The following is a 17,923-nucleotide window of genomic DNA, read 5'->3' on the forward strand; positions in this document are numbered from 1 at the left end:
AAGACAGGAACCTGGCGGGGAAGGGAGACGACCCATCGTGTTAACGAAGAGGACCTGGGACACCCAGGCCGGGCGTGTCTGTCTGCCGGGGGCTCCTGCAGGGCTGAGGTGCGTGGGAAGTCTGGCAGGGCTGGGGGAGCAGAAGAAAGGGGTGATACTGATGCTGCTCGCTCAGCCATGCCAAATCCTTGAGGCTGCCCAAATCGATTCTGCTTTCTGATCACAGAAGAGGCGATTCCCTCCGGAGGGAATCTTTGGCCCGTGGGACTCCTGCAGGCTGAATTTCTAAAACCAGGTGCTTTCCGTAATGACCACCTCTTGCTGGCCACCCCTGGCTGCTGCTGACCTCCTAGAATAGCAAAAAGGGAGAGGGGTGGTGTGTGGTGATGGCTCCAGGTCTGGGTCTTGGAGGGCAGAAATGGGGGTCAAGTCTTACGGGAATGTAAACTCTACAAGATTAGGGTTTTATTTACAGCTGTTGCCCAAAGCATGGGACAGCGCCTGAAATGCAGTAGATACACAACAAAAATGAATTAAGTGAAAGAATAAATTAGGTCTTGGCTTCTCTGCCTCTTGCTGGGTGTCCTTAGGCAAGTTGCATAACCGCTCTGTGTCTCCATTTTCTTGATAGTGAAATTGGACAGAGCAGCAGCTCGTAGGCTTGTTGCATGGATCAAACCGGGTGCTGTATTAAAACAATAAGCCCCACTAAGCCCCTGCTGTTGTTATTACTACGATCATGATCTTGGCTCCTGTTCTGTGAGGAGGGCTCCCCACGAGCCCCATCAGCCCAGACACAGCAGCCACACTTACGGAGCATGAGCTGCGGGCTTTTGTATAATTACCCACTTAAACCCAAATACAACTCTTTGAGTACACTGTTTTGGTTTTGTTTTTTTTTTTAAACACCCATTTTACCAAGGACGAAGTGGAAACCTAGAGGTGATTCTGGCTGTAAAAGGAAGTTGAGGAACCTCCCTTCATTCCTATTCTTGGCACCTGATGGTCTGTCTGGGCCTGGGCTTCTTTGCAGGAAGCCTTAAGGAGGAGAGCTGAGGCTCTTTCTCTTCTGTCAGTTTGATAAGAGAGGGATGGCGCTTGCCCGAGTAGCCAGGGATTCTGTCTTGGGCAGTCTGGCTGCAGAGCTGGGCTCTGGACCACTGTGTTTTCCTGCCTAAGATGCAATCACCTTCGACCTGTGAGGCCTTGAATAAATCACTTTCTCTCTCTGAGCCTCTTGTAAACAGGGAGAGCAGTAGTATCTTCCTGGCAGAGTTGTTGTCAAGATTAAACGGTTTCAGAAACACACTGCCTTCAGTGTGACATCAGGGAACTGGACAAGCTCGAGCTGCAGGAGTCATCGCCGAGACCGCCCGGCCCTGTTCCTGCCCCGCTCTGCCCACGACGTCTCCCGACCCTTGAACCCTCCTGTCCCCAGGCTGGGGTGGACCAGCCGCCCATCCGAGCCCCGCCCAGCTGCATGACTCCCGGGGTGGCAGAGGGTCACTCACTGTCTCTCCAGGTCCTGGATGGTGTCAGGGAGTGGAAGACCCCTGGTCTCCGGGAGGAAGAGGACAATGAGGCTGGCCGCGATGGGGATGCCCAGTAGGAGAGCGGGGGCAGCAGGGGCAGGACCTGGGGGGTTGTCCTGAACAGCGGGCCCATCACAGACCCCAGCTGAGCTGCTGAGTGCAAGAAGCCTTCTGCTATTATCTGCTCACAAACAGAGGGGAGGGCCGGGACCCTTGTCACAGCTGCTGTTTTGGTGGGGGCAGGGGGGAGGCTTTACTAGAGGAAGAGCAGTTTGGCTGGGCCAGGGAATGCCAGGGGAGGGAAAGCTGGGCTGAAGGAGTCACCTTCCTCGAGGTCGCTTCTAACACCACCTCCTCCACGGAGCCCACCTGGATTTTCCCATCCAGAGGCGGTTTCTGCTTTCTGGGAACATCCGGAGTCCTTCACAGGAACACTCTAGGGCCCTTGCCATTCTCCCTGGTCTCGGGTACTTTGGAGGCTTGTCTCAGGGGTCCTGCTAGGCCGCTGAGCTCCCAGTTCAGCCTTCCCATAAAGTATCAACAGTATCAATAAATGTGATTTCTATGGGCTTTTCATAAAGTATCAACAGTATCGATAAATGTGATTTCTATGGGCTTTTCATAAAGTAGCAACAATATCAATAAATGTGATTTCTGTAGGCTTCCTGTAAAGTATCAACAATATCAATAAATGTGGTTTCTATAGGCTTTTCATAAAGTAGCAACAATATCAATAAATGTGATTTCTATAGGCTTTCCATAAAGCGTCAACAATATAAAAAAAAAGAGTGAACAAGTGAGTGAGTGAGTCAGCACCATGAGTAAAGCTGGGCCAGGCCCGGAGGGGCTGAGGTCCACCCCTGCTCTTCAACTGAGCAAGTCCTTGGCTACCCTGAACCTCAGTTTGCCCAACTGTACAATGTGAGGGTTGTCTAACTCTAGACCACCTGGGGCTCCTTGGGGATAAGGAAGGGGCAGTGGGAGGCAAGTGGGGTCCCCCCCCACCCCGGGCAGCTCTTGGTCTCCTCACCAGGCCTCTTATAAGATTTCACCTGAACAGCGGGCTCTGTGGCTCAAAGTGGTTTCCAGTCCAGAGGCCTCCAGGGTGCCCTCCATGGGGCTGCCTCTGAGTCTGGACTCTGGGGAGGGGCTGTGCGTGGAGGCCCTGGCTGAGCCGGGACCTTTGGGGGAAGGACTCTGGGGCGTCTGCTCGGTTCCATGTGAGCGCCTGGTCCTCTCGCCCTCCACCGTGTGTCCCTGGGTGCCAAGCCCCTGCCCACCTCCCCATGGCACTCGCGAGGAGGGTGTGCCTTCCACAGCTGCAGCCCAGCCTCCTGCAGTGAAGTTGGGAAGAGTTCCGGCTTGTAAATCTTGATGCAGGTTAAGCTGAGTCCAAAACACGCCTGTCCCAGCACAGCGAAGACCACACGCAGGGTCTGCAGGTCTCGGCGGAGCAGAGGGTGAGTTGGGGTCTACCGGGAGGGTCCCCGGGAGCCTGGAGCAGAGGGGTTGGGTTCTCCCGGAAGGCTTCCTTGAGCTGAGAGCAGGTAAGTCCCGGGCAGTGTGCCCCCGGGCCAGGCTACCCTGGGCCGGGGGTGGGGCGGCCAGGGGATGTGGCTCGAGATGTCACGGTGGGGGGTGGGTGGGGGATGGGCGGGGGGCAGGGTGCAGGGCCAGAACCCAGCCAGGTCTGGGGTGGGTGAGCCTGGGTGGGTGGCACTCGAGGGGGAGCCGCGACAGGGCTCCTGGGGCCCTGAGGGTGCCTCTTCTCCTGAAAGAGAGGGTCAGGGTGGGCCCAGGCCCACAGCAGGGCCCCCAGGCAACCCAACGACCCAGAAGCTTGCCCACAGTGCCTCAGCCTGCCCGTGGGGACCCTGCTTCTGCAGGGAGCCTCAGCGGGAAGCCGAGGTGAGGTCGCACTCCCGCAGGGGGACTGGGCCCAGCTCCCCTTCCCGTAAGTAAGTCGTCCTTGTAGGAAGAGTCATGTGGAAGCTGTCAAGAGTGGGTCTCTTTCCTCGGGGCGCGGGTCTCCCTCAGAGTTTGAGCTCACAACTGGGCCTCCATCCTCACACTACCCCCACCCCCAGCTTGGTGGCCACTGGGGCACATCTGTCCCTGCCCCTCCCCGACCCCCACCTTGAACAGTAAATTGAGACCCAAAGAAGGGCCTCAGAGCAGCTATGGGAAAGGAGTGAGCTGGGCACCCTCCCCGCCTCCCCAGCGCTCTGTGAAGCATCTGGCTTCTCTAACTCGAGAACACACCACTCAGCACTTCTCCTCCTCCCCTGGGGCCCCGCTCAGCCTCCCACTTCCGTCCCCCCTCCGCAGACTCGGCCTCCGGCTTCAAGTCCAGTCCAGGCCTGGCTCCGTCCCTTGCCGCTGGGGGGTCTCGGGCACCGGGCTTCACCTTCTGAACCTCAGCGTCACAGGGAAATGGGTGGGGGGGTGGGTGGAGCGGTGGCAGTCAGGGTCTTGGACGGAGCCGGGGCAGGTGGGGAGGAGGCCGGCAGCCCCTCGGCCCCGCAGCTGCCCTGCCCGCACCTTGCGGGACCAGCACGTTGGCCAAAATGGCAAGGCCAGCCCTGGCCAGGGAGCTGGCCAAGGTCGTGCGGCGGCCGAAGAACCTGAGCAGGAAGGTGGTGATGGCCCGGGCCAGGAGGTCCACAGCTCTGAAGAAGAACCTGGAGGAGGAAGATGTCACTCCCCAGGTTCTGCAGGTCGAGGACTATCCCATAGTACAAGACGGGTGAGGAAGAAGCTGCGGGGAGAGTCCAGAGTTAGGTCCCTGCCCCGGGGAGGAACGGGCACCCCTGGGGTGCGTCCAGAGTCAGGTCCCTGCCCTGGGGAAGAGCGGGCACTCCTAGGGGGGCATCCAGAGTCAGGACCCTGCCTTGTGGAGGAGGGCTCACCCTGGGAGCATCTGCCCACATGGGGTCTGTGCCAGAAGGTTCCGTCAGCCCAGCCCCAGGCAGCCTGCAGGATCATCTCCCCGTGGTCAGGCTGTCCCAGGAAGGGGTGGGGAGGACAGTCGCCCATCCATTCCAAGTGTGGGCCTTGGTGTCAGCCAAGGTGGGCTGGGTGCCACCTCTCAACCAACCAGCAGTAAGACGTGACCCTCTCTGGGCAGAAAGGGCAGCGGGTCAAGCTGACCTGCCCCTCTGTCAGGCTCCAGTGGATTTCCCTGCTGGCTCAGACGGTAAAGAATCTGCCTGTGATGCGGGAGGCCTGGGTTTGATCCCTGGGTCGGGAAGAACCCCTAGAGAAGGGAATGGCAACCCACTCCGGTATCCTGGCCTGGAGAATCCCCATGGACAGAGGAGCCTGTGGGCTACAGTCCATGGGGTCACAAAGAGTCGGACACGACTGAGCGACTGACACACACAGCGCCCTCCGGCTCTGTTTCCTGTTTCCAGTCGCGGCCGGGAACCTGCTCTACTGCCCGGGAACCTGGGCAAGACTCTGTCTGTGCCTTACCGGCTGCCAGTTTCTTTGTCTTGAAACACGGGGTTAATAACAGAAAGGGGTCTCAGCAGGAGATGCTGGGCTGTCCCCTTCAGGATAGAAAGTCTTATTTTTGCAGCCCTTGGGAGTGCTATGCCCCAGCTGGGCAGAGCATCCCATGGCTGGTCTACGCCAGCCAGAGGGACGACTTGGAAGGGAAGACTCGGAAGGGCCGCCCCAGCTCCCAGGTCCCCAGGCTGGGGCCCGGCTGTGACAACACCTGTCCCCGGTCCCTGCTGCTTCCTGCCCTCCCTGCCCCCTCTCCCCTCCACAGGAGGTGACCCCTGGAGCTCTCTCCATGAACTTCATGCTCCCAGACCTCCATCTCAGAGTCTGCCGCCCAGAGGATGTCCCCTATCCTGAGTAGCTGAACTTCATTATTGTTTCATCGCTAAGTTGTGTTCAACTCTCCGCCAGGCTCCTCTGTCCATGGGATTCTCCAGGCAAGAATCCTGCAGTGGGCTGCCTTCTCCAGGGGACCTTTCCGGCCCAGGGGTGGAACCCATATCTCGGCATTGGCAGGCCGATTCTTTACCGCTGAGCTACCCAAGTAGCTGAATTTCTGCCCCTTGGAGATTGAATCTGGCTCCGCAAGTGGCCATGCAGGTAAATGATTCTTGACCACTTTTCCGATCCACCCCACCCCCGCTTCACCTGGCTGGTCCCCAACCCTCCCCTTCAGCAGCCTGATTGCTGCCCCCAGGAGGCTTCATTCAGGTGCCACCAGGCTAACAGCTACAGAAAAAAGCTGCAATTCCTGCAGAAACAAGGTGCTTCCTGAAGTTTGTGAACGTGATGGGGAGAAAAACTGGGCTGGTTTGCGGGCACGAGCACCTAGAGTCTTACCCAGTAATAACTGGGTTAACAATCAAAGCCAAGAAAACCCAGGAGGGTGGCCGCCTCACAGTCTGTGATTTGAATAACAAAGGGTGCAGAGCAGCCCCTTGGGAGAACTGAGGAAGCCTTGATGGTTTTTGAAAGAACAGCCCTGGACACCCACTGGCCCCCGGGCACTCCTTCTAATTTATTATCAGAAAAAGAAAAGCAAAAAATAGAGAGAGAGGCATTTGATGCATTCTTTGCTCTAAGATGCAGCACACATTTGCCATTATAACCTACATGTGCTAAAATATAGCATAAAATCAATGTTTTCCTAATTTTGAGTTTTATTTCCAGATCGAGTCCCAATCAAACCTGACCCTCACTTTTTGATCTGCTCTTCAGGAAGTCGCTTAAACTGACTCTGTCTTAAGGAGTCTTTGCCTGGTTCCAGGTGGAAAAGACACTGGTTGAGGGCAGGAAGAGAAGGAGGGAGACAAAGGATAAGCTGGTTGGATGGCATCATTGACTTAATGGACGTGGGTTTGAGCAAACTCCGAGAGATGGTGAAGGACAGGGAGGCCTGGCGTGCTGCAGTCCATGGGGGTCACAAAGAGTCAGACTCGGCTGAGCAACTGAACAACACTAACAACAAAGGCCGCCCTGGGGGATGGGGCCTCCTTGGGTGGGGAGTCCACGCTCACTGTGGGGCGGGAGGGTCTAGCAGGGAGCTCAGCCGGGGTTCAGATGCCCACTCTGTCATCTCGGGCACGTGTCTTTCCTCTCCTGGCCCCTCTTTCCCATCTGTAAAGTGAGATATAAATGAACTAGTCTCACGGGCTGGCTCAGAGGGGGCCGTGTGTGGCGGGAACGTGGTCGCTTCCACACCCCGGGAGTCCAGCTGTCAGGGTAAGTCCGGTGCTGACTTTCCAGCTCCTGCTGGTCCCTTGGCTCTGGGGACCTCAAGGCTCTGCCCCTGCCCTTCGCTTCAGTCTGACCCAGCCCCCTGCCCAGGACCATATCCCAGCCCTGATCTCCAGATGACTTTCTGCACAAGCCGGCCTCCTGACCACATCTGTACGTACTCCGTCTCCCCCACCTGTCAGGCTCTTGCCCCCTGGGGGAGCTGCCTGTCCCAGCCAGGAATGTACCCCATGAGGCTGTAGAAGCTGTTTTCCCCCTGAATACCACCCCCCACCCAGCCCTGTCACCAGGAGGGGTACACAGGACAGCATACTTCACCACCAACAGGTTGCAGGTTCTCCCGTGGAGCCCGGGCAGGCGGAACAGGTCCAGCACTGACTGGCGGGACTTCGCAGAGGCCACCTCCTCCTGCATGCTGGACATCAGTACCTCTGGGGGCAACGGGGTAGTGAATGCTGGGGCCATGGCCCCACTCCCATGCCAGAAATGTGTCCAGGTGGGCAGAGGGATGGGGAGAGCCTGGCCTTGGCCCCTGGAGATGGAGAGCCCTGGGGGTGGGGTGGGGCTGAGGGCAGAAAGGCTTCTCTCTGGCCTGGCCTGAGCTCTCTCCTGCAGACCAAGTTCCCCTCTCAGAGCCAAGGCACAGTCTTGAGTCCCATCTCTGGCTGCTAAGCTGCAGGCTGCAGGGAGCCCTTGGCAGTTACCCCAGGAGGCCCTACCATCCCTCTTCATTCCTTTTGGCTGGCATCAGGGCACAGCTGCCCAGTCACACTGGCTCCTTACTGCATCCCAAGTGCCCATCCAGTCTCCACCTGCACCCTGGGCCCTGCCTGCCCCCTGCTCAGCTCTGTCCTGGCCAGCTCTAGCTCACCTCCTCCTGGAAGCCTTTTCTGATCCTTCTGCCCTCAGGGAACTCTGAGTCCTCTAGTCTCTGTCCGCACATCCTCACACACGTACTTCCTTGAAATAGCTTCCTTCAGATAAGCACATCCCATTTCTCCAAATATGTTGAAGAGCCTTACGAGGTAAGTGGGCAATATATGTGGGTTAAGGCGGTGAATAATAGAGGTGGTGATGTGGGTGTGTGGTTGTTGTTGGTGATGGTTGTGTTGTTGCTAACTGTGGCTGTGTTGTTGATGGTGGCTGTGGTGGAGTTGGGGCTAGTGATGAAGGTGATGGTGACTGGTGGTGTGGATATTGATGCTGATGTCAGTGATGGTGTTGGTGGTGTGGATGATAATAAAGATGAAGTTGATTGTGATGGTATTGCTGGTGGAGGTGATAGTGGTGGTGGTGATAGTGATCATGGGTGTGTGGAGAGTGTAATGGTGTTGATGTTAGTGGTGTTATTATTATTGGTGGTGGTGGTGATGACAGTGGTATTTGTGTAGCGGTGGTGATTGTGGGTGTAGCAGAGGTGGTAATGGTGGTGATAACTGTGATGTGATGGAGGTGGTGGTAGTAATGGTGGTGGTGATGATGGTGGTGGTGTTAACTATGGTTATGAGGGTGGTGATGATGATGGTGGAGATGGTGATGGTAATATGTATGATGGTGATGGAGGTGGTAATCATGGTGATGATGGTGGAGATGGTGATGGTGGTAGGGATAGTGATGGTGGTGGGGATGGTGATGGTGATATGGATGATGGTGGTGATGGAGGCAGTAATCATGGTGATGATGGTGGTGATGGCTGTGGTGGTGGGGATAGAGATGGTGGTGGTGGTGGTGATGGTGGTGGTCACAGTGATGGTGATGGTGGTGGTGATGGTGATGGTGGTGGTGGTGATGATAGTGGTGGTGGTGATGATGGTGGTGGTGTTAACTATGGTTATGAGGGTGGTGATGATGATGGTAGAGATGGTGATGGTGGTATGTATGATGGTGATGAAGGTGGTAATCATGGTGATGATGGTGGAGATGGTGATGGTGGTAGGGATAGTGATGGTGGTGGGGATGGTGATGATGGTGGTGATGGTGATATGGATGATGGTGGTGATGGAGGTGGTAATCATGGTGATGATGGTGGTGATGGTCGTGGTGGTGGGGATAGTGATGGTGGTGGTGGTGGTGGTGGCAGTGATGGTAATGGTGGTGATGACAGTGGTGGTGGTGGTGGTGGTGATGGAGGTGGTAATCATGGTGATGGTGGTGGTGGTGGTGATGTGGTGGTGGCAGTGATGGTGGTGGTGATGGTGGTGATGGCGGTGATGGTGGTGGTGGTGGTGATGGTGGTGGTGATGGTGGTAGTGATGGAGGTGGTGGTGATGGTGGCGGTGATGGTGATGGTGGTGGGGACAGTGATGGTGATGGTGGTGGTAGTGATGGCGGTGATGGTGGTGGTGGTGATGGTGGTGATGGTGGTGGTGGTGGTGATGGTGGTAGTGATGGAGGTGGTGGTGATGGTGGCGGTGATGGTGGTGGTGGTGGTCACAGTGATGATGGTGGTGATGGTGGTGGTGGTGGTAGTGGTGATGGAGGTGGTAATCATGGTGATGGTGGTGGTGATGGTGACGGTGGTGGGGACCGTGATGGTGATGGTGGTGTGGATATTGATGGTGATGGTGGTGGGGACAGTGATGATGGTGGTGATGGTGATATGGATGATGGTGGTGATGGAGGCGGTAATCATGGTGATGATGGTGGTGATGGTCGTGGTGGTGGTGGTGGTGATGGTGGTGATGGTGGTGGTGATGGTGGCAGTGATGGTAATGGTGGTGATGACAGTGGTGGTGGTGGTGGTGGTGATGGTCATGGTGGTGGTGATGGAGGTGGTAATCATGGTGATGGTGGTGGTGGTGGTGATGGTGGTGGTGGTGGTGGTGATGGTGGTAGTGATGGAGGTGGTGGTGATGGTGGTGGTGATGGTGATGGTGGTGGTCACAGTGATGGTGGTGGCAGTGATGGTGATGGTGGCAGTGATGGTGGTGGTGATGGTGGTGGTGGTGGTAGTGGTGATGGAGGTGGTAATCATGGTGATGGTGGTGGTGATGGTGACGGTGGTGGGGACCGTGATGGTGATGGTGGTGTGGATATTGATGGTGATGGTGGTGGGGACAGTGATGATGGTGGTGATAGTGGTGGGGACAGTGATGGTAGGTTTGATGGTGATGATTACCGTGATAATGGTAATGATGATGCCAGTGAAGACAGAGATCACAAAGGTGATGATAGTGATGTTGATGATGTTTTGATGTTATGAGTCTGTTGATGGGGGTGCTGCTGGAGTGGATAGGGGTGATGTTAGTGATAATTTAGATGAAAACATCAGTAGATGTCCTTTCCTGGGTCATATCTCACACTCTGGGTCACAAACAACAGCATCTCACCTCTATGGTCAGTGTCTTTTGGGCTTCCTTGTGACCATTTATCTTGGCCACCTTTTTGAGTTCCTGAAGCACTTGATCTGGTTTTCCTATGATAATCAGCCATCAGGCGGATTCTGGCAGCCACCTGTTAAAGAAGCAGGTGCTTGACTCGGTCTTCACTTTCTTTGCTCAGACTGGTGGCCAGGTGCCCAGGGCAGGTGGGGAGGGGGTGGTGGCCAGCAGACCCTCTGGCTACAACAGGAGTTGGGAGAAGGCAGCTGCCTCTCCCTCTGCCCTGTTAATGCCGGGCTGGGAAGTCCCTGATGGTTACAGAATAAGGATGAGTCCCAACGCCTGGCCGCCCTCTCCACCAGCCCCCACTCCTTGCCACCCCATCTGGCTTCCCTGCTGCCAGGAGCCTGCCTGCCCAAGCCCCACATTCAGTCAGTGCCCAGGTTGCCCGGACATGGGGTGATTCTAGGGCCATTTCCATGACAGAAAGCTTGCATCATGCTGAATTAAAAAAAAAAAAAAAAACACACGTTTAAAACATCTCCAGCCAGAACCGAGTGGTTTTATAAAAGTAGTCAGCTTTTTTCCAGTCTTGGGGACAGATGGACAGGGAGAAGCACCTCCCTGGTGAAAGGGTCCAGAGTTCTCCCATCCCACAGGAACTCAACTGGGTTCACAGGGAAGCTAAGAAGAATTTCTGGAGGCAGTACGTCATGGTTAGAAGAACCAGCCTGCCTGGGATACAAACCCTGCCTCTGGCACAAACCAGTGGTGTGGCTTTGGGCAAGCCACTTAGCCTCTGTGGGCCTCAGACCCTCATCTGAAAGTAGCAGTAATAACATCTTCCTTCCTCATTAGAAGAAGTGTTGATGGACCTCCACTGCGGTCCAGTGGTTAAGACTCTGCTTTTCTACTGCAGGGGGTGTGGGTTCAATCCTCGGTCCGGGAACTAATATCCTCCTCCCCAAAATAAAAACAAACAAATAAAAAGGTTTAAATGACACGTTAAAAAAAAAGCAGTGTTGATGCACATCTGGTGTTACAAAGAGCAGCATGGATGCACCCAGTCAGTGTGACCAGGGTGGCTTAATCAGTGTAACTATGGAATGGTCTTCCTCCTTTCTTCCTGGTCCTGTTGATACAATAAATCTCCACACTGTCAGCGACTTCTGGTCTATTTTATTTTCCGATGGATCCCCAGTGCCTAAAGCCAAGTCTAGCACAGAGCAGGAGCACAATAAACATTTGAGAATGAATGAATGCGTCCTTATCCTTCTCTACCTGCCCACAGCAGACCAGCTCGGCTCTGGCCCATGGGCACAAGAGAACTTATGAGCACAGGAATTTGTGATTATTTCCCTGGATCTGTTCGTCTAGTCCCCACCCAAGCAGGTATTTTCAGACCTCAGGGATTTTCAAAGCATCAGAAATAGTAATGATAATATCTTTCCATATCCGATGCCTGACTTGGATGCCCACAAGCTGGGCAAGTGCTATGAAGCAGTGAGGCTGGTGGGTGTGGGGGAGCTGGTGCCAATGTGAGCGAAGGATGGAGCCCTCAGCCTTGGGCCAGTGGGGTAGCCTGGAGGGAACCTTTGACCCCTGGCTGAAATGCCCACCCCGGAACTCTGAGCCCCCATGCCGTCTCTCCCTGGTGGGGTCTGCTCACATCACTCTCTTCCAGGGTCTCAGCATCTTGGGAGCTGTGACCAGCCAGAGAGGTAGAGGAGGGGCACCTTCTTGGATCCCTCTCCTGTTTCTCCCCAAGGGAAAAGGCCTCACACCATACTGACCAGGATATCAGGAAGATGACAAAGAAAGGCACTGACCTGGCCAGCTGGAGGGTTCGCCAGTCCCGCAGGGTGAAGGCCAGGCCGCCCACGGCCATCTGGCCGATGCTGTAGGTGGACCCCAGGATCGCCATGGTGATGGCCCTCATGCTGGTCATGGTCCACTCCACCACTGGAAGGCAGTGTGGACATGCGGGTGAGGGCCCCGGGCACTGGGCCCTCAGGCCCCCTCTTTTCCCCACTGCACCCGATCCCCATGCCGTGGCTGCGGCCGGCGATCAAGGGACTCACTGAGCATCGCGGAGGTCAGGAGGATGCCAGACAGCCCAGAGCGCTCAGAAACCGGAGGCCATAGTAGTCGGGGAAACTGGGGGCAACGACGGTGCTGATGCTGGCCATGACCACCAGCAGGCAGCACCAGCTCAGAACTGGCTTCCGCCCAAACCTGTTTCGGGGAGGCTAGCATGCCCACCATGGGCACCTGGAGAGGGGCCTGGGGACTTGGGCACAGAGGCAAGGGCTTCCCACCGGAAGGCTGAAGTGGCTCCTGCTGGAGCCTCCCCCAGGCGCAGGCAGGCAGCACCTCCTCAGATCTCCGGGGACCATGTTCAGAGTGCGTTTGTTATAAAAATGGCAGACGTCTTGCTCTCGGGGGGTGGTGTAGCCCCGTGGTCCAGAATAGACTTTGGCAGCGGATGCCTGGGTCTGAGCCCAGCTCTGCCCTTCCCGGGCGACCTTGGGCACCTGGCTCAGTGTCTGTGGGCCATGGTTTCTTGGTCTCTAAAAGGCAGGCATTCCTGATGAGATGCTGAACAAGGGGCAGCCTCGCAGGAGGCTTGGGGCCTGTGGCCTTGGGCGAGCCTGGGGACACGCCAGAGCACACAAGCTCATGGTGCCGCTGCCACCCCGAGGTCAGTTCAGCCCGAACCACTGCGGGCATTGAGCTGAAGTCTGTGTCAGTCAGGGCCTTCCCTGATGGCTCAGCGGTAAAGAAGCCGCCTGAAGGCAGGAGACAGAGTTTCGATCCCTGGGTTGGGAAGATTCCCTCGGAGAAGGAAATGGCAACCCACTCCAGGATTCTTGCCTGGAAAATCCCATGGACAGAGGAGCCTGGTGGGCTACGGTCCTTGGGGTCACAAAGAGTTGGACACGACTGAGTGACTGAGCTTGCATGCACGCACGTGTCGGTCCGACTGGAGAGACGCGGACCAATCTCAGCCTCGCCTGTCTGGGCAGTGCCCAGAAGCAGGAACACGCGCCCCAGATCCCAGGGTGAGACCAGGAGGCTGAAGCCTGGAGCTGACCCCAGGCTCAGCAGGCGGCCACAGATGGATTGTGATGTGGCTCCTGACGTGGGTGGCCCCTGGGGATGGAGCAGTGGCTTCCGGGTGGCCGGTCCTCTGAGAGTGCAGACTGGAGCACCTCCTTCTCTGGTGCTCGGGCTCCCTGCCACACTCAGGATAATGTAATGTAAGGCCCACAAAGAGCCGCCACTGTGCCAGCCCAGCCTGGGCTCTGCATGTGATTAACTCACTTCATCATCGCAGCCCCATGGGTAGGTGGCAGGGTGCCCACTGACAGGAGGAAACCAAGGCACAGAGAAATAACACACCCATCTTCTAAGAAGCTGGGGCTCAGGACGCCCCAGGGCCTGGGCTGCTGGGCATAGCGGGAGTGCCATCCATGCTTTCAGCATATTATGGGCAGTATGCTGTGTGCTGGACACCGAGGATGTGACCCCAAGGCCCCTGCCTCCTTGGAGCTACGGTCTCACAGGGACACACACTGTCAACAAGCTAACGAGAGCCGGGCACCGGCAGAGAGAGCCGGGAGCTATGAGTGGAGAGCTGCCAGGGCCATGGGACCTGTGGGCCTGAAGCCGGGAAGGCCTCTGCAAGCAGCAGCCTGGAGCTGAGTGTGGTCTGCACACTGGGCACAGAGGGGTCATGGGCAGAACCGTCTAGGTGGGGTGAGGCTGCCCGCTGCGGTGGGTCCGGTGGGCTGGGCGGGAGCAGGGCTGCTTCTGGAGGGGCTGGTGAGACCACCGGGGGAAAGCCAAGGGCTGAGCAGGGGTGGCGGGTGAGTGGGGACTGTCCTCGGCGTGGGGGCCCAGGGGACCTCAGGCTGGGCAGTGACAAGATGCACACACAAGCCTTTGCTGAGTCACTCTGAGCACTGCGGCGGAACAGAAGGCCCAGTGGAGGCAGGAGACCCCAGAGGAGGCTGTGGGCGGCCCAGGCCAGAGAAGGTGGCGGTTTGGGCAAGCTGACGGCATGCAAGACAGGGCCCTGGGCTGGGGGGGGGCTGTGCTTTGGAGAAGGAGCCCGATGAGTGTGGAGGCTGAGGGAGGGAGCACAGGGCTGGCTCTTAGCAGAGGCTGTCCTCCAGGATGGAGTCTGGTGGGCAGGGCTTGGGCTGGGTGGGGGTGGGGGTGCCGGGGTTCAGCGGGGGCCAGGGTAACTGTGAGGTGCATCCAGGTGGAGACTCCGGGTCGGCAGTGGGGTTTACAAGTTGAGGGGGTGTGATGTGGGTGTTTTCAGCACTGGACAGCGGCGCCCAGGCACGACCTGAACACAGACGAGGAGGGTTCCCAGGGAGGGTCCTGGGCACTCCACCTCAGGAGGGGCGTGGAGGAGAGGGGAGGGGCACTCAGGGAGGGGCGGGAGGGGTGGTCCTCTTTCATTACACTTCATGCGGTTGTTGTTGAGTCGCTCAGTCGTGTCCAACTCTTTTGCGACCCCATGGTCTGCAGCCCCCCAGGCTCTTCTCTCCATGGGATCTTGCAGGCAAGAATACTGGAGTGGGTTGCCATTTTCTCCTCCAAGGGATCTTCCCGACCCAGGGATCAAACCTGTGTCTCCTGTCTTGGCAGGCGGATTCTTTCCCGCTAAGCCACCAGGGAAGCCCTGGTTAAAAGTAAAAGGTGTCTGTCTCTCTCCAGAAAGCCCTCAGCTCCCCGAGGGCAGGGACTGTGCAGTGTTTGGCACACAGTAGGTGCTCAGTAAAGTTTGGTGGAATAGCTGAAGAGGAGAGTGAGTGTTCAGGGTGATTTTTCAGCTCAGCCCAGCATCAAGTTCAGACGATGGGTTCTCAACCCCCTGGGAACTTGGGACTCAGACCCCAGATGGGGGAGACTCTCTCCTAAGGAACACAAATGTCCACTGCACATTTCCTTACCTCTGTCCTCACAATGCTCATTCTGTTTTGAAGGAGCTGGAGGGGAGGAGAGGAGATACTCACCGGTGGGAGAGGAAGCCGCAGACGATGCATCCTACCATGGCCTCAGCCATGTAGATGGACTGGCCTAGGGGCTTCAGGCCCTGGTGGTCGCACACCAAGTCCCACTGGAAGAGGAGGAGGGTGTGTCAGCCTGGCTCAGGGGGTGCAGAATAGTGGGGTCAGGGCGGCAGAGGAAGGTCCAGAACCCCCAGAGGGGATCTGGCCTCCCCTAGTGGGGTCCCCAGAATCCTAGACCCAGGCAACCACGGTGGAAGGGGTGTGTGGGCAGCGGGCCTCAATGCCCCCCAACCCCCGGCTTATGATCGGCAGGGCAGGACACGTGGGACATGGTTCTGGGTCTAACGGCGGGACAGGCCACTCCTAGTGGACAGTGGTGGGCGGTGGTTAAACCACAAGGCTCAAATTCCAAGTCAGCTGCTGACTGACCGGCTGGTGACCCCAGGTGTGTTCCTGCACCTGGCTGAGCCCATCTCCTCCAGGAACGGGGCTGCATGGCTGCCTCTCTTACAGGACAGTGAAGATGAGCACAGAGGCTGAGCACGTGTCACTGTGAATTTTTCCTGCCATCTGCTGGGGGCCAGGCAGCCATTGCCTGAACACCGCCCACCCGCCGGCCCCAAAGTCAGCCCTTCCCTTCAACAAGGCCTGCCTGCCTTGCCCACGGTTCCACCTCTGTTTCCACCTCTGCTGTCTGAACCACTGCAGGAAGCATGCTCCCCCTGCACCCCCAAACACACACACACACTGCAGTGCATTCTCCACCCTGCAAAGTCGCCTCTTGAAAATGCAAATCAGATCACAGAGCTTCCTTGTTCCAAAGCCTCCGGTGACTTTTCTTTGCACTTAAGGAAAAGCCAGGCTCCTTCCACATGCGCCCGGTCCATCTCCCGACCCCTTACCCTCTGTGCCAGGTTCTGCTCTCTCAACACCCAGACATGCTCCCTCCTCTGTCCTGACCCAGCTCTGCCCCAACCTTCACGTGACTGATTCCTTTGCTTATAATCCAAGTGTCATCTGAACTGTCACCTCTTCCCTGCCCGCTCTCTCTTCCCCACTCGCGGGAGCTGCTTTCTCCCTTGTGCTCACTGATGACGCAGGGGCTTTGAGCCTCAAGGCAGGACAGAAAGTGAGGGAGAAGTTGGCACCAGGCTCCGTGGGCTGAATTAGACTGCACTTTAGCTGTGTGTCCTGGGGCAAGTTACTTAACCTCTGTGGGCTTCTGTTTTGTCACTTATTAAATGGGGTCAATCATAAGACCCACCTCAAGAGATTGCTGTGAAATAGTGACGACAGAGGAAAGCATCAGACCAGTGGCTGCCACTTTAAGGGCACAAGGTGTGGACTCACTCTACTGTTATTCCTGGCTCAAAGGCTGACTGATTCTGAAATATCCTGCAGAATGTAAGCTCCCCGAAGTCTCCCGTAACCCTAGCCCCAGATGGGAATCCTGGCCATTCCAAGCCATCAGTAATTAAGTGTCGAGGGAGTGCATATCATTTAACAGCGCTGATGGAGGCGTTCTAGTCCTCTCAATCATTGGGAGGCTGGGAAGGGGGAAGAAATGGTGGGGTTGGTGGTGGGGGGACCCTCACCTCAGTCACGATGGTGGAGGTGAAGGCGCTGCAGTTGTAGACCCAGCCGTCCATGCATGGCTCTGTGTCGGCCTTGCTCCAGTTGGCGGCCGTGGCGTTGGGGTCCAGGAGCTGCCACTGTGGTGGCGGAAGCGGAGACACTTGGGGGCCCCATGGTTGGGGCCCAGCGGAATGGAGACGGGCAGGAGGGCCTCGGGGCTGAGGTTGGTGGGAGCCTTGGAGCCGTTGTCCAGCAGGTGAGCCCAGCAGCGGTGGCCTGAGACGGCGGCTGAAAAGTTCTCCACAACTAACTGGAATGGCACCCAGACCTAGAAGAGGAAGAAAGTGAGGATCTGGAGGGCCTGGAAGAGGCCCGCGCCCCCTGCCTGCTCCAAGAGCTCAGTGAACGCCATGGACAGGGCTGCGGCCCCCTGGGCGGGTCTCCTGGGAATCAGGGAGCTGGAGAGCACCTGGCCTGCTGCCCAGAACCACAGGCGGGTGCAGGATCGTCAGACCTCCTACCTCCGCTCGCCGCTTGGCCCCACGGGGGCGGGCCAGCCGGTCCAGCGTGTCCTAAGATGCCCGAGAGACTCTGAAGAAACCCCTCCTTCTTCTCCCATTTCTAGGAATGACTGCTCGGATGCCCCTCTGGTCTGGAGTGGGGGCAAAACTCACTGGGGCATCTGGGGCATCCAACACCTAGAGTGAAAGGTCGACAAAATTAACAAAAAATGAGTCAGTGCTGCAACGTTACTGAATGACAGCTGGGGGAGAAACATCAGCCAGGCTGTGGCTTCATTGCTGGGTTAAAGTTCAACCCCAGTGAGGAATTCCAGGGCAGAAAGGTGGGCTCAGCTACTTAGAAAGGCTTCAGCATCGCCCCGCGGGCCATGTGATGACACCCTTCAGTCTAACTTTTTTTCTCACCTGCTCTGGATCTCATTGCTTTGTAAAGGCTTTCTCTAGCTGCAACGAGTGGGGGCTAGTCTCCACTGTGGTGTGTGGGCTTCTTGTTGCGGTGGCTTCTCCTGCTGCGGAGCATGGGCTCCAGGTGCGTGGGCTTCAGTAGTTGCCACACATAGGCTCAGTAGTTGTGGCGTGTGGGCTCTCGGGCTGACGGGCTTCAGTCGCTGCGATGCACAGTCTTAGTGGAATCTTCCCAGGCCAGGGATCGAATCTGTGTCCCCGACATTGGCAGGCAGATTCCTAACTACTGTACCACCGGG

General features: G+C 57.1%; 1 protein-coding gene across 1 annotated transcript; it reads right to left on the bottom strand.

Moving 5' to 3' along the window:
- Nucleotides 1–285: 285 nt before the first annotated feature.
- Nucleotides 286–17,110, bottom strand: SLC22A11 (solute carrier family 22 member 11). Its single transcript, XM_061158744.1, is given in 14 exon segments — nt 286–349; nt 1,512–1,602; nt 1,605–1,713; nt 2,864–2,976; nt 4,074–4,206; nt 4,208–4,290; nt 7,076–7,205; nt 10,106–10,229; nt 11,890–12,058; nt 12,178–12,216; nt 12,219–12,331; nt 15,127–15,230; nt 16,719–16,843; nt 16,846–17,110. Coding segments are annotated over 14 exon segments (1,662 nt in total).
- Nucleotides 17,111–17,923: the final 813 nt, after the last annotated feature.

Source organism: Dama dama, chromosome 2 (assembly GCF_033118175.1).
Source record: "Dama dama isolate Ldn47 chromosome 2, ASM3311817v1, whole genome shotgun sequence".
Taxonomy (NCBI): domain Eukaryota; kingdom Metazoa; phylum Chordata; class Mammalia; order Artiodactyla; family Cervidae; genus Dama; species Dama dama.